General features: G+C 38.5%; 1 protein-coding gene across 1 annotated transcript; it reads left to right on the forward strand.

The window, feature by feature from the left end:
- Window positions 1-813: 813 nt before the first annotated feature.
- Window positions 814-13,455, forward strand: znf507 (zinc finger protein 507). The gene is made up of 7 exons (XM_079866046.1): window positions 814-968; window positions 5,280-7,417; window positions 7,870-7,987; window positions 8,805-8,916; window positions 9,599-9,703; window positions 9,789-9,923; window positions 11,754-13,455. The coding sequence occupies exons 2-7, from the start codon at window positions 5,282-5,284 to the stop codon at window positions 12,124-12,126; spliced, it is 2,979 nt and encodes a 992-aa protein (XP_079722172.1). The 5' UTR covers window positions 814-968; window positions 5,280-5,281; the 3' UTR covers window positions 12,127-13,455.

The following is a 13,455-nucleotide window of genomic DNA, read 5'->3' on the forward strand; positions in this document are numbered from 1 at the left end:
TGTTCAATATATTTGTTATGAGTGCCAGATAATTTTCTACAGTTAGCTTCAGTAATAGGGAACGTAACCTCACTCTTTTACCTAGTGGTTGAGGGTCCAGCTTCTGAAGCTCTGAAGGAGATGCCGCTTGGCACCTGCAGTGTTTACAGAGGATTTAGTAACTAAAAGAAGGTCCAAAAAGAAGGTTGATGTTAAAATAGACAGCAGTTAATAAGAGGCAAGTTTAAAAGTGCATAAACTGTGATATATATATATATATATATATATAAACAAATAATATTTAATTCAAAATTTTATATTTTAAATCATGTATATTTAGGCCTGTATTTTTAGATGAAGAGATGACATAATAGAAACTACAGTAGCTACCCAGATAGCAGACAGACTCGTTTCTATGTTGATTCAATGTCAGTTTGCTATGGTAGGCTATTTATCCACATTGAATAATTCTTCTAATGAAGATTTTTGAAATGTAGGCCTACATCTAATTCATATAAATCTTAATAATAATAATTAAAGCACAAGCATAAACATCATCTACAGTTATGGAAACATCTTACTTTAAGGGTCTTTACTTTTCACTTCAAAATCTACAAAAGCTGCAGATCTACATAATTTAATTATAAAAAAAATAGATCACTAATCTCGTGTCGTTTCGGTAGAATAAATTGCGATCAATGCTCAAAATTCTTAAATTAGTACTTCAGCACAAACATACAGAACATAAAGTAAAAGAGTAAATAATGACAAAAAGGATGTAGCACTTCTTTCTCAATGTAGTCTTCAAGCGGTGGCAGGTGTTTTCTGGCTGATGTCACTTTCCACGGTCACATGACCTGCAGTGAGTCACGTGATCGGCGCTCCATTCTCGCCATTTTGAGTCCAGAGTGAAGCACTTTTACACCCCTGGAATAAAAACAGCGCATCACGGGCACCGAGGCCAAAGATCAGACACAACTGCCGCATCAGTAAGTAGCGTTTGGGTGGTTGTGACAGTCGCATGACTCTGAGCTGTTTATTAAACGGCACAGTAGTTTTTTACAGCTCATGTTGAAGTGTAAAATGTGCATGTGTGTGCTGCTGTTGTCAGAAACGTCCTGCCCCTTTCTCACGTTGCGTCTCCACGGTTATCACGGACACCATGTTCTCAAACACACACTCACACACACACACACACACACTGCTAAACTTAAGCTCAACTATCTCACTCCGAGATTTGACTGAGATTGATTTGCACGTGTTGAGTATCAGTCAGTAGGTCTGTGTCTCTAAACATCCGTCAACGCGTCAAATCTTTATATTGTCGCACAGAGACACACAGCATGTGTTTATTTTTACGTTACCCCTTCACCATTACGTTTTTTCTTCTTGTCGGTTTTGGCCTTTGATTGTTATTTGCTGTTACTTTGTAACTAACCCATAATGTAGTACAATCTGAATATTTTACTTTTACAACATAAAGGCCTAATTGATCTTAAAGGGGACACTTTACCCAAAAAGTATAATTCTGTCGTCATTTTCTCACCCTCGTGTTGTTCCTGTATCACTTATTTCCTCAAGTTCAACAAGCACACACAAAGATAGTGAAAAATGTGTCCGAGAAAGTAATTTGCGTCCGATGTTGTTTTGGACCCCATTGACTTTTATTGTATAGGGGAAAAAAGCACAGAAAGCTTTCCTTGTTTTCAATTACTGTAGAATAATTGAATGTGTTTACATGTGTTTTACTCCACGTGTATTTGTTTTGATTCAGTGTAATTCTTTATAACTTCCCTTTTAACTGTTGGTCAAAAATGCAGAAGTGCTATGAGGAAATGAATTACAAGTTGAAGAAAGTGAAGAATCCACTCTCAGACTAGGTGTGTTAGAAGTCACTCAGGTATTATACAAATATCTCTAAGGTATGCTGTACATTCTGCCATTATTGCAAACAATATGAATTTTTAAATACCGTCATACTGTTGCGTAGCTGTAAACAATTGCTGCATATATTATTGGCTACAAAGAGTGCTATGAGTGTATTGAGAGGGGACCTCTATTAACGGCATAGCCCTTTTACTGATGGTTAAAATTTTATAAAACAAACATAACCCACACTCAACTAACTTTCATTAATGTGGCAAATACCACAGCCCTATGATTTCTGCAATGTTGAAAATGTGGACTGAATCACGGAACATTACTGTATAAAGCGTCGTGTCACAGAACTGTTGTATGGATAAATCAAAAGGAGAGCTGTACAATGAATCACATTACAATATGGATTGGTGTATGTGAATATTAAAGCTCAAAAAGACTGCTATTGAATCTGAAGTCTGCATGTGTCTCTGTGTGGTGTCTCACGCACTTTTCGTCTACTACACACTTTCGTCTGCCATCTCACTATACGAACTTCATCTCCAGATCTGCTCTGAGAGTTCACATTATAACCATTTTACCATTTAATTCAAGAAAAACTATCTCTGCTACTCAGAGAAACTTCACAACAACCTGTCAAAATAAAGTTTGGTTTAAGTTGAAATTATAACAGAAATATATTACCATTGCACTGTAGTAGGCCTATACTTCAAGTAGGAGGCGGCGTAGTAAAAATAAAATAATAGGCTACTATATTACTATACAATAATAATAATTATTAAAAACACAGAAAATCAAAGGTCTTCATTACAACCTGCAAAAACAAAAGTTTGATCTAACTCGAAATTATAAAATGAATATTACTATTGCACAGTAAAATGTAGGCTACTTCTTAAAATAATAGCCTAATACATTGTTATTAACATTATTTTTAGGAATATCACTCAAGTTTTCATACTCTATATAGTTTTAATACATTTGAATTTGATTGCATTTTAACTAAATCGGTTGTTAGTATTGTAAATTGATTTCATTACCTCCATTTTTGTATTGACATTACAACATTTTTTATATTCTGTATCATGACAGTAAAATATGGCACTATAAACTTAGAAATACGTCTAGTCATAAAAAGAAAAAATACAGTGATGTGCAGTGAACCTGCTAGAATCTTTAATCAGCAATACCTATCAGCAGGCTATTCATTTAGTGATAATGACTGGCTGACTGTATGTAATCATGCTTATTACAGTCTACTACTAAATAACATACAAAGAACATGGACATGAAATTTGGATTTACATAAATGTATTAGCTAACTCTAACCCACTGCAGTGAAACTGAACAAAAGCACAGCTATATAGGAAACAGGTTTCACTAAGAGCATTTAGTAGTCTAATACTGTGTATCCCTGGGCAACTTTCATTATTCAGAAATATTGACCGCTGATTACTGAGATTGACAGGCAGACTCTTGTGTGATGAAATCATGTAGTCTAAATCATATTAATCTGACATGAAGAAAAAAAAGAAAAGAAAAAAGAAATGGCTGATTTACTATGCAGTAACTAGTGGGTGATATTTATAGGTATGTGAAGTAGGCCTAATGGCTATTCTTGTAAATATGCAAGGAGGGCCTCTTCCACTGTACACCCAGAAAGCTTATCATCTTAAAAAACCAGTGCTGGAAGAAGTACACAAATCAAGTACTGGGGTAAAAGTACATATACCATAACAAGATATTACTCCAGTAAAAGTATTAATACTAGGGATGCAAATTATCGATTAATTCATTACCGTAATCATTAATTGATTGACCTTATCGATCGATTAACGATTAACTGATAAGCGGCTATTTTCCTGAGAATGTAAATTTCTCACGGTATCAATATGTCTTTAACTTAAAAAGCTAAATATTGCTTATAGGCTACTGAATAAAAATGCATGTTATATTGCAGTTGATGTTTTATTGTAACAGTTGGGATAATGGCATTTATGTAGTTTAACAAAATAAATTATCTACAGAAAATTAAAATACATAAAAAATAATTGTGCACTGGCTCACCTGTTGCATGTGAAACATTAAGCAACCTAAAATACATTTTAAATAAAAATCTACATGGGTAGGCTTAGCCTACAATATTAAGCCTACATATAATAATCTATCTGGTAAACTACTTGAATGAAAAACTTGAAACATTAGCAGCAGCAGCACGTTATCTTTAACATCTCTAACGTAACGTTAGCAGCTTCTAGCTGAGTTGCAGTTTGACAAGAGTACAGTTTGACAAAAGAACAATGTTGTGTTTTACACAAATATAAGTAGGCTAAACACTTTGCAGTTTTAATGATGTCCTGTATGAACAAAATGGAGTATGTTTTTATTTTTCCACTGCTCGATCGCGATCGCGCCCGTGCCTCTCTCTCTCTGACACACACATTCCAGCATTGCAATCTTGACATTGCAGCCTGTTCATTATGCTGCGTTTACACCAAACGCGAATAGAGCGTCAAATTCGCGCGCATCGCGTCTAGTTCGACGCTTGAACATTTTGAATCCATTTGCGCGTCCAAAGCGAATAGGACGCGCGTATAAAGCGAGCGTTTGAAGCGAAATAGCACCAAACTATTACACACACACTGACCTGTAACGTTAAATCTTTGTCTGGAGCTGAAGCTTTTCATCGACCTTCTCAAAATAAAATGATTAATATAACCCTCCAATGCATAGTTAAGGCCCTTTTGGTGACTTTGAGATGATAATCTTTCTGTCTCCAAAAATCATCAATTGCCTCCTGTGAAATGTCTCCTACTGTGACAGCTGCCATAGCGCCCGTTACCGAATGTTGACTCTTTGTCCGAGTGAGTGGAGGGGGCGTGGCTTAGCCATAGGTCAATTAGCCGACAATAATTTAATTTAATCGAGTAAATTCTTGTCGACAATTAATCGATAATCGATTAACCGTTTCCATCCCTAATTAATACCCTTTTTTTTTTTTACTTCAGAAACAGCTTGACTGGATAATTTGAATCAGTGAGTTGTTGTCATAAATTAATAGTTCAGTGCGATATGCAAACTGATTTAACAGGCTAATTGAAAATAATCAGCTTTTTAGCGAATTGGACACCGCTAAATAACAAGAAACGACATGTTATTTGTGAAATGTAGTGGAGTAAAAACTATGATATTATGCTTTGGAATGCAGTGAAGTAAAAGTTTCCCAAAATAAAAATACTCAAGTAGATTTTTCAAGTATCTGTCTTTTATCTAAGTACATTAACAACGTAAAAATACTTTGTTACTGTCCACTACTGCTTAAAACCATTCTCCAACTCAGCATTTTTGAACTTTTAGAAAGCTGAAAGTTGCTGTTTGCTTAGTTGTGCTATTTCATTCACATTTTATTTTTTTACATGTTTCAGGAATGGAGGACAGCAGTGGTGTTGCTGTCTTAGTGCCTCACTCTAGAGGCCAGCAGGATACGGTCTTCATTCCCGACAGACGTCTTCATGGTGGCGAGGACCAGCAACGGCAGCAGCAAAAGCAGGCTGCTGACTCTCTTATTCAGGTCATTGAGAAGCTCAGCAAGATTGTGGAGAAGAGGCCCAGAAGATGCACCATCTCTGGGAAAAAGAGACCCTTAGTGACCTGTGCATCTGTACCTGTTCCAGACAGCAGGGACTGCACTGAAGGGGCCACACCTTGTAAGAGACCCAGAGAGCAAAGGGAAAAGCACCCAGCACCCAGCAGCACGTCTGGGCATGTGTTCGCACGGGAGCCTTCAAGTCAAGGCACTCGGACAGTTACGTGTTACCAGTGCAGTATGTGCCGATTTATCTCACCTACATTGGAGCTGTTGAAGGAGCACCTGCTGCAGCATGACGAGCAGCACAGTGAGCTCATCCTCATGTGCTCAGAATGCCAGTTCACTTCAAATCATCAAGAGGAGCTGGTGGCACACGTAAGACTCCACCTGGAGGAGGGCGACCATGCTAGACGCACCCTAGACGAGCAAGCATTGGCTAGGAGGGTTCACCAAGGGATGACTGTTTTGAAGGCAAGCAACTTAGAATCAGAGAATACGTCTACGCCGAAGAAGTGGTACAGCTTTGAGCAGGGCAGGTACCGTTGTCTTATCTGCAACTATGAATGCAGACAGCAGCGCAATTTGAAGACCCATGCATGGAAACACGCTGGCCTGGTTGACTGCTCATACCCAATATTTGAAGATGAGACAGACTGTCCTGATACTTTACAAAGCTCCTGTCCTCCTTCAGTTCCAGCAGGTAAAGAGGATACCATTGTAGTCCTCGCAGCAGTTGGAGGAAAACCTCAGACGATGCATGGCAAGCTGTGTGCCTCACCGGAAGTGAAGTGTCATGGGGAGACAGCAGCCTTGAAAACAGTGGAGAGCAAAATGCCAGTGATTAGCCAAATTTTTTCTATTAAAGACCCCGAGGAGCCCTTGATGGAGGTCCAGGTGACACCAGAGGCACAAATGGAGCTGGAGTTGGAGACTGAGAGTCAACAGGCAAGCTCCGACAGCCTCCTGTCCTCTGCGCAGAAGATTATCAGCTGCAGCGGCAACAGTGCCGGCCACGTCAATGTCATTGTGGAACGCCTTCCCTGTGCTGAGGAACCGGTGTCGAGCAAACCTCTGCTCCTCAGCCCAGAAGTAGGAGGAGACAAAACCCTTCTTGCCTCTGAGGAGCCAGAGTTAGAGAGCCAACACCACCCCATATACTACAAACAAAAGGAGGAGGTTGTGATCACCTGGAATGAAGAAGATCGACAACAGGAGGAGGAGACTGTGTCTTCAGGATCTCCCTCAGATGAAAACGTGCCACCGGTTCGGAGAAGGACTTACTCGGAGTCTCTTCGGCTGCATTCTTTAGCAGCCGAGGTACTGGTGGCCATGCCCATGAGGGCCCCAGAGCTTAGCAAAACCACAGCGAAAGGTATCCATGACCTGTGTACGCAAAGCCCTGACACAGGCCAGAAAATTATAGAGATTGCAGACACTGCCAACCCTAAGGTGTCCTCAGGAGAGCTCACCTGTGCCATTGGAGAGCCAGCTGCTCTACTTAACCTTGGCCTCCAGAGTTCAAAAGATTCTAGAGATGTGCTGGTCGAGGGACCCTCCAAAGCCGGCATCAGCATGTCCCTTTTGACAGTCATCGAGCGGCTGCAAGAGCGTTCTGACCAAAACACTTCAGATGAGGACATTCTGAAGGAGTTGCAGGACAACGCCCAAAGCCAACATTCTGGTGGAGTTCCTGGGGGTGTTGCTGTGCCTGCCGAAGTTTCCTCTACAGAAGGTCTGGTGGAATATATAGCTGGGAGTGAGAGGCCTTATCGCTGTCGACTGTGCCTGTACAGCAGCGGAAACAAGGGCTACATCAAGCAGCACCTACGGGTGCACAGACAGAGAGAGCCCTACCAGTGCCCCATCTGTGAGCATATAGCCTGTGACAGCAAGGACCTGGAGCGTCACATGATCCACCACTTCAAGCCCCGCATGTACAGCTGCAAGCAGTGCACGGAGAGGTTCTACTACAAGGTGAGGAGAGAAACAAACCTGTCTGGTGGAAAAAGAATTAACAAAGGACTTTTATTCTAATATGCCTGTTGAAGAGAAGAACAGCATTGGCCTTTTGTCATTAATAGAATATTTGATTCAAATGATTCTGTAATCATTTACTCTCATGCTGTTTGTCTGTGTCTTTCTTTGTTCTGTGCAACACAAAAGAGGATTCGAAGATTTTCAAATCTTTCCAGATTTCAAATTGGAATTTTTTGTTGTTGTTGCATAGAAGAAAGAAGTCATACAGGTTTGGAACAACATGATGGGACATCAAATATTCTTTAACTAAAAGAGCAAGTATTAATTTTATTCCATGTAGATTTGCGTAACGAGTTTTGGAGTGCACTGCTCTCCCTTCCACTGATGCGTTATTAATAAACTTCCTCCTTATGAAGCACTGATGATGGTTTTATTAATACCTCATTCAGAGTCAGCTGAGGAACCACGAGCGAGATGGGCATGGGATAGACGACATCAGCAACACACTGACCCACGCCGCTGAAAGCACAGCAGTCGTTGAAGACACAGCTGAGATGGCAGATGAGTGTGAGCATGAAATATACCTTCAGCACCACACAACCAAAAAAAAAAAACATTTCACAACTGCACAAAAGCACAAAAAATAAAATAAAAATGAACACTTTCTCCTCCTTATAAAGTCCTTAGTCTTTATAAACATTAGTACAGATGGTTTTTTTCCTTTTGCATTCTAACATACATCTGAGTGTTTTTTTTTTTTTTAAATAATAGGGTGGGGGCCTATTCTATTGGTTATTGAATGGATTTTGAGACGTGAATGTTGCGCTCAAAAATGAATGCAAACTTGCAGTCAATTGTGGAGGGATGGGTCTTAAATGGTCTAAATCAGTGGTTCTCAACTCCAGTCCTCGGGACCCGCTGCTCTGCACATTTTGTATGTCTCCCTTATTTAACACACCTGAATCAGATCATCAGCTCGTTAAGAGAGACTCCATGAACTGAACTGAGTGTGTCAGATAAGAGAGACATACAAAATGTGCAGAGCAACGGGTCCCGAGGACTGGAGTTGAGAACCACTGGTCTAAATGATTGGAGAATTCTGGCAAACATCCTTTTTTTTTTTTACTAGTAGTTCGATTTGACATTTTAATAATTTTAAATTTTTTTATTAAACCTACAATGTAATATATGTAACATATAACATGCATTTACAAAATAGGTTGAATTTTCATTTCATGCCAACTGTAACTGTAATGTTTTCACTGTAGCATTACAAATAATGTGTGATTATCATTTACCCCTTTTCCATCAACATGGTTCTGGTGGTTATTTAACAACTTAGAGACATTCAATTTTCTCTTTACAATTTCTCTTTATTGCTCAGATTCAGTTGGCGAGCAGAGCGTTTTCAAATGCGATGTGTGTGACTACACCAGCTCCACGTATGTTGGGGTGCGCAACCATCGGCGAATCCACAACTCTGATAAACCATACAGGTTTGTGGGGTTTTTTTACGTTCTCATTGAATATAAGGATAAATGTTTAGAAATGTGTTTTTGAAATGTATTTAGTTGTAAATGATACATTACACAAGGAGAACAAATCAGAAAGCATGAGATGTTTTGTAGTTTAAAAAAATGTGGCTGAAAATGAAAGCATTACCAGTTATCACCACAAGGGTGCAGTGGTGCTCAGGATAAGTCTTTGCTGCCTGTACTCATTGTGTTATGGCCTTATGTTGAGAATGTTCAAGATCTTGTTAGCTTCAATGCAAGCGCACATACACAAACCCGATCACATGCAAGCTCACATAAACACCTCAAGGTCCCTTTTATGGTCTCTTTGTGTGTTCTGACTTGTCTTGCTTCAGTTCTGTTCATCCATGATCATTTCAAAAAGAACTTCTGAGAGAAAGGGTCCTTTTAAGCCACAGGATCCATTCAAAGCCTGCAATGTATTGCATTTGCAGCAAGCAGCCTCTCTATAAACGCACTTTCAATGGTCTTCAAACAGAGGCCTTCAAATGTTCAAACACACAGCCGATTAGAAAAAAGATAATTTACTCACTGTGCAAATAAACAACGGCTGACCCCACTTGACAGGCGCTCCAGAAGGTCTCTATTGAAACCGGTCTTGTGCCGCTCTAACTGTTTATCCTGTGCCGCATGACCCCTCTAGGTGCTGCAGCTGTGATTTCGCCACAACTAATATGAATAGCCTGAAGAGCCACATGAAAAGACATCCACAGGAACACCAAGCCATGCAGCTGCTGGAGCAGTACAGGTGAGAATCAAACACTTTGGAAGAGCTGGTGTACAGAACTTGACAGTAGGTGGAGATGGGTGATAATCTTTATTCTGTGTTACAGGTGCTCGCTGTGTGGTTACGTGTGCAGCCACCCACCATCTCTCAAATCCCACATGTGGAAACATGCTGGAGATCAGAATTACAACTATGAGCAAGTCAACAAGGCCATTAATGAAGCAATTTCTCAGAGTAGCCGGTAGGAAGGACCTTTATAATATATATTGTTTTATGTGATTGTTTTGTTTTGTTTTGTTTTGTTTTTACTCTAGGGTGAGGTAGGTAAAAACGAATAATTATGTGATGTGAATTATATTTGTGATTTTATTTGTGATTATATTTGTGATGTAGCTAATAAAATAAATAAAAAATAAAAAACTTTCTCAAGATTTTAACAATATTTGATATCTTGATTTTTATGTTTGCTCTGAAATTTAAAGGGTTGCGTATTTCCTAAATTTTTTTCAGTAAATAAACACAAGGAAAATTATATTTAATTTTTTTTATTTATACACTGCCGGAAACTTTTTTTTTTTTTTTTTCATTCCATTATTCCTGTTATGCATTTAATACTTTATATGACTATATTAATATAATAACATTCAATATGAATTACAATATTTCTCCCAAAATACAATGGTTACAGTCAGTTACTACAGTAAATCCATGGTTATTGGTGATTTGTTGGGTCACCAACCACAAATCACATGGTTGGTGATTTGAGGATCGAAAAGCACAATCTTCACGGCACAATGTTTCTCCTGTTTTCGCTGTATAATAATGGTCGCATGATCGAGATCGGTCCATCGTGCTGCGCTGTATATTGGGCCGAGCTGATAAATGGTCCATGTGCGTTTCCAATGAGTAGCTCCGCTTTGTTCTGCTTTCTGTGCGTTTGCCGTTTTATGTTTCTCATACGCAACAGAATTGGCAGCTCATAATTTAAAGAGTTAGTTCAACCAAAAATGTTTATTCTGTCATTAATTACTCACTTTCATTTAGCTCCAAACCCGTAAGACTTTCGTTCATCTTCGGAAACACAAATGAAGATCTTTTTGATGAAATCTGAGAGCTTTCTGTCCCTCCATTGACAGCTACGCAACTACCATTTTGACTCTTTACAAAATTCATTCAAGATATTGTAAATCTATTCCATATGAATTTAGCAGTTAACATTTTCTGAAGAGAAAATCGCTTTATATGATGAACAGAAAGATTTTCGGCTTTTATTCACATAAACATTCATCAACTCTCACATTAGTTGTTGTAAACGGTAGCTCAAGCATGTTTGCTTGACGTGCGAGAACCAATGAGGTTAATTCTCGTGTTACGCAGCACACGTTTGAGCTTCCGCAAGAACCAATGAGGTTTGTTCTTGTGCGTCAAGCAAGTTCAGTTGAGCTGTTTATGTTTGCTGATCAATGTCAATAAAAGCTTAAATTATATCTGTTCATCATATAAAGCGATCGAGTCTCTTCAGAAAACTTTGGACTAAACCACTCAATTTATATGGATTCATTTTACAGTCTTTTTATGAACTTTTTGAAGCGTCAAAGTTTCAGTTGTGTAGCTGTCTGTGGAGGGATAGAAAGCTCTCAGATTTCATCAAAAAGATCTTTATTTTTGTTACAAAGATGAATGAAAGTCTTACGGGTTTGGAAGTAAATGAAAGTGAGTAATTAATGACAGTTAGTTTTGGCTGAACTAACCCTTTGGGCAACTTTTGTAGTTGCACCAGTGCAACCTCTAACAAATTTAAATGTATCACTGGCATGAAAAAACTTTTAATCTTTAAATCTTTAAAACTAATTTGAACAGTTTGAACTAATTCACTGAACTGAATTGAACTTGCCAACTCTTCAGCTGTTTTTGCTTCTAAAGTTTAAGTCAGAGATCTTTGTTTTAAAACCTCTCTGTCTTAAAATTCTCATACACAGGCTGGTAGAACTCAACAAATGGCATGGTCTTATAGAAACGTGATGGCCTTACTAACACAATTTTATGTTCTTTGTTTTCTCCTGGGATTAAGATCTCCTACGACGCCTCTGAAGTCAACACATGAGACTGGGATGGAGCGTCCGTATATTGTCTTGACCAGAAAAGACAAACAGTCACCTGAGGTGGCTTCTGCTTCAGGTGGACAAGAAGGCAACCCCATGAGGCCATCGTCCACCAGGGAGCTGGCCGGCGGGGCTGTAGCGTGGCGGAGCGGTTCGGGGCAGACGCGGGCAGGTATGGAATACTGTGTGCTGCTCTTTTGCTGCTGTATCTGTGGCTTTGAGTCCACCAGTAAAGAGCAGCTGATGGAGCACATGAAGCAGCATGAGGGAGATCTGATCAGCATCATACTGAGCAAGGAGCAGCAGGGAAATCAGCCCACAGAGACCAGCAGCAGCCAGTGACACACACGTATTCATACATACCGTTCTTGTATCATTTCTGCTTGGACAAGCAACATGCACACTTTCAAAACTTTCTTTTATTTTCTCTCGATTTACCTTTGTACTGATGTCACAGTTAGTTTCCGTTACTGTTATTGACCATGGACGTGTGATTTCAGCGAAGTGCAGTCAAATAGGTAACAAATGAAATGTAATTTACTAGTTCAGCAGCGGAAAGAGTAACTTTTGTTGTGAATTATGCAAATTATGAATTTCAAAGTCATTGTATACCTCATCTGTTCAGAGCATACATCGTAGAGTCCACACATTATGAAAATGAGGCAGCTTCTCTTGTTCACTGTAATATTATTTATATCTATATTTCTTATGTGCGTTTACCTTTACCTTTTGAGTTTAGAGAGACTGATTTCTTTCTTGCTGTCTGTGTGTCATTTGCATTGATATTTATCAAACTAATTTATTTTATATGCATGTTCCCCTCCGTTATGTTCATACAAATTAGAAAATTTGTTTCTAGTTATGGTCTCTTTTTTGGTGCTATTGGTCTTGCGCTCAGAAATGAGCGAAATAAGTCATCATTGGGAATGTATCTTAAATTTGTATATAAACGTTATATAATGAATTTAAATGTTTTCATTGAAACAGCACAAGTATAAAGTTGGCCCCATTTAAAAATTAACTATTGGAAACGTGCAGCAGAAAAAGCTACAGATGGATCAATGTATAATTATTATTGTTATCAATGAAATACACACATTCAAATCCATATCAAGCTATAGCAAAGTTAAAATGCCAAAACTTGAAGACGTTTCTCACTCTTAAATACCCCTTAATTCTTTAATGAGTAGGTTATTGTAGTTATAGGTTGTTGTTTTTTTGTTTGTTTTTTTCATCTTTTTTTTATTCTGCTGTGTAATGGTTAAACAAAACAAAAAAAACTACAATTCATAACTTGGTCATGGGTTTAAAATGAGATTTATCCAGAAAAACGTAGTACTAGGTTATTGGGTTGTCACAATACCAGCTACAGTATCACGATACCAAGTAGTACCGCGGTATCTCTATTATTGAGTGGATCTGTTGTTATTGCAGAGGCTGTTCTGTTGTCTTAATTATTTACTGTTCACACAAAAATGTTGTCGTTATATAATATATTGGTTGTTCTTATTAGTACTTTAATATTATTGTAGTATAATATAGTTTTGAAAACGTTTTTTTCCCCCTTTAAGTGGCATTGCAGTGCATTTTTCACAGAAACTCAAGGGAGATTTTAAAAAGACAAAGCTTAAATTTTGAAGTTTACTTTAAAGTTATATCATCAGTAATTAA

Source organism: Squalius cephalus (assembly GCF_949319135.1).
Source record: "Squalius cephalus genome assembly, chromosome: 3".
Classification (NCBI taxonomy): Eukaryota; Metazoa; Chordata; class Actinopteri; order Cypriniformes; family Leuciscidae; genus Squalius; species Squalius cephalus.

What these genes read in the sequence shown, in the direction of transcription:
- znf507 (XM_079866046.1), top strand. Translation starts at nt 5,282, where the DNA reads ATGGAGGACAGCAGTGGTGTTGCTGTCTTAGTGCCTCACTCTAGAGGC. An exon ending in AACTCTGATAAACCATACAG is followed by an intron (nt 8,917 to 9,598) that starts GTTTGTGGGGTT and finishes TGACCCCTCTAG; the next exon opens with GTGCTGCAGCTGTGATTTCG. An exon ending in GCAATTTCTCAGAGTAGCCG is followed by an intron (nt 9,924 to 11,753) that starts GTAGGAAGGACC and finishes CCTGGGATTAAG; the next exon opens with ATCTCCTACGACGCCTCTGA.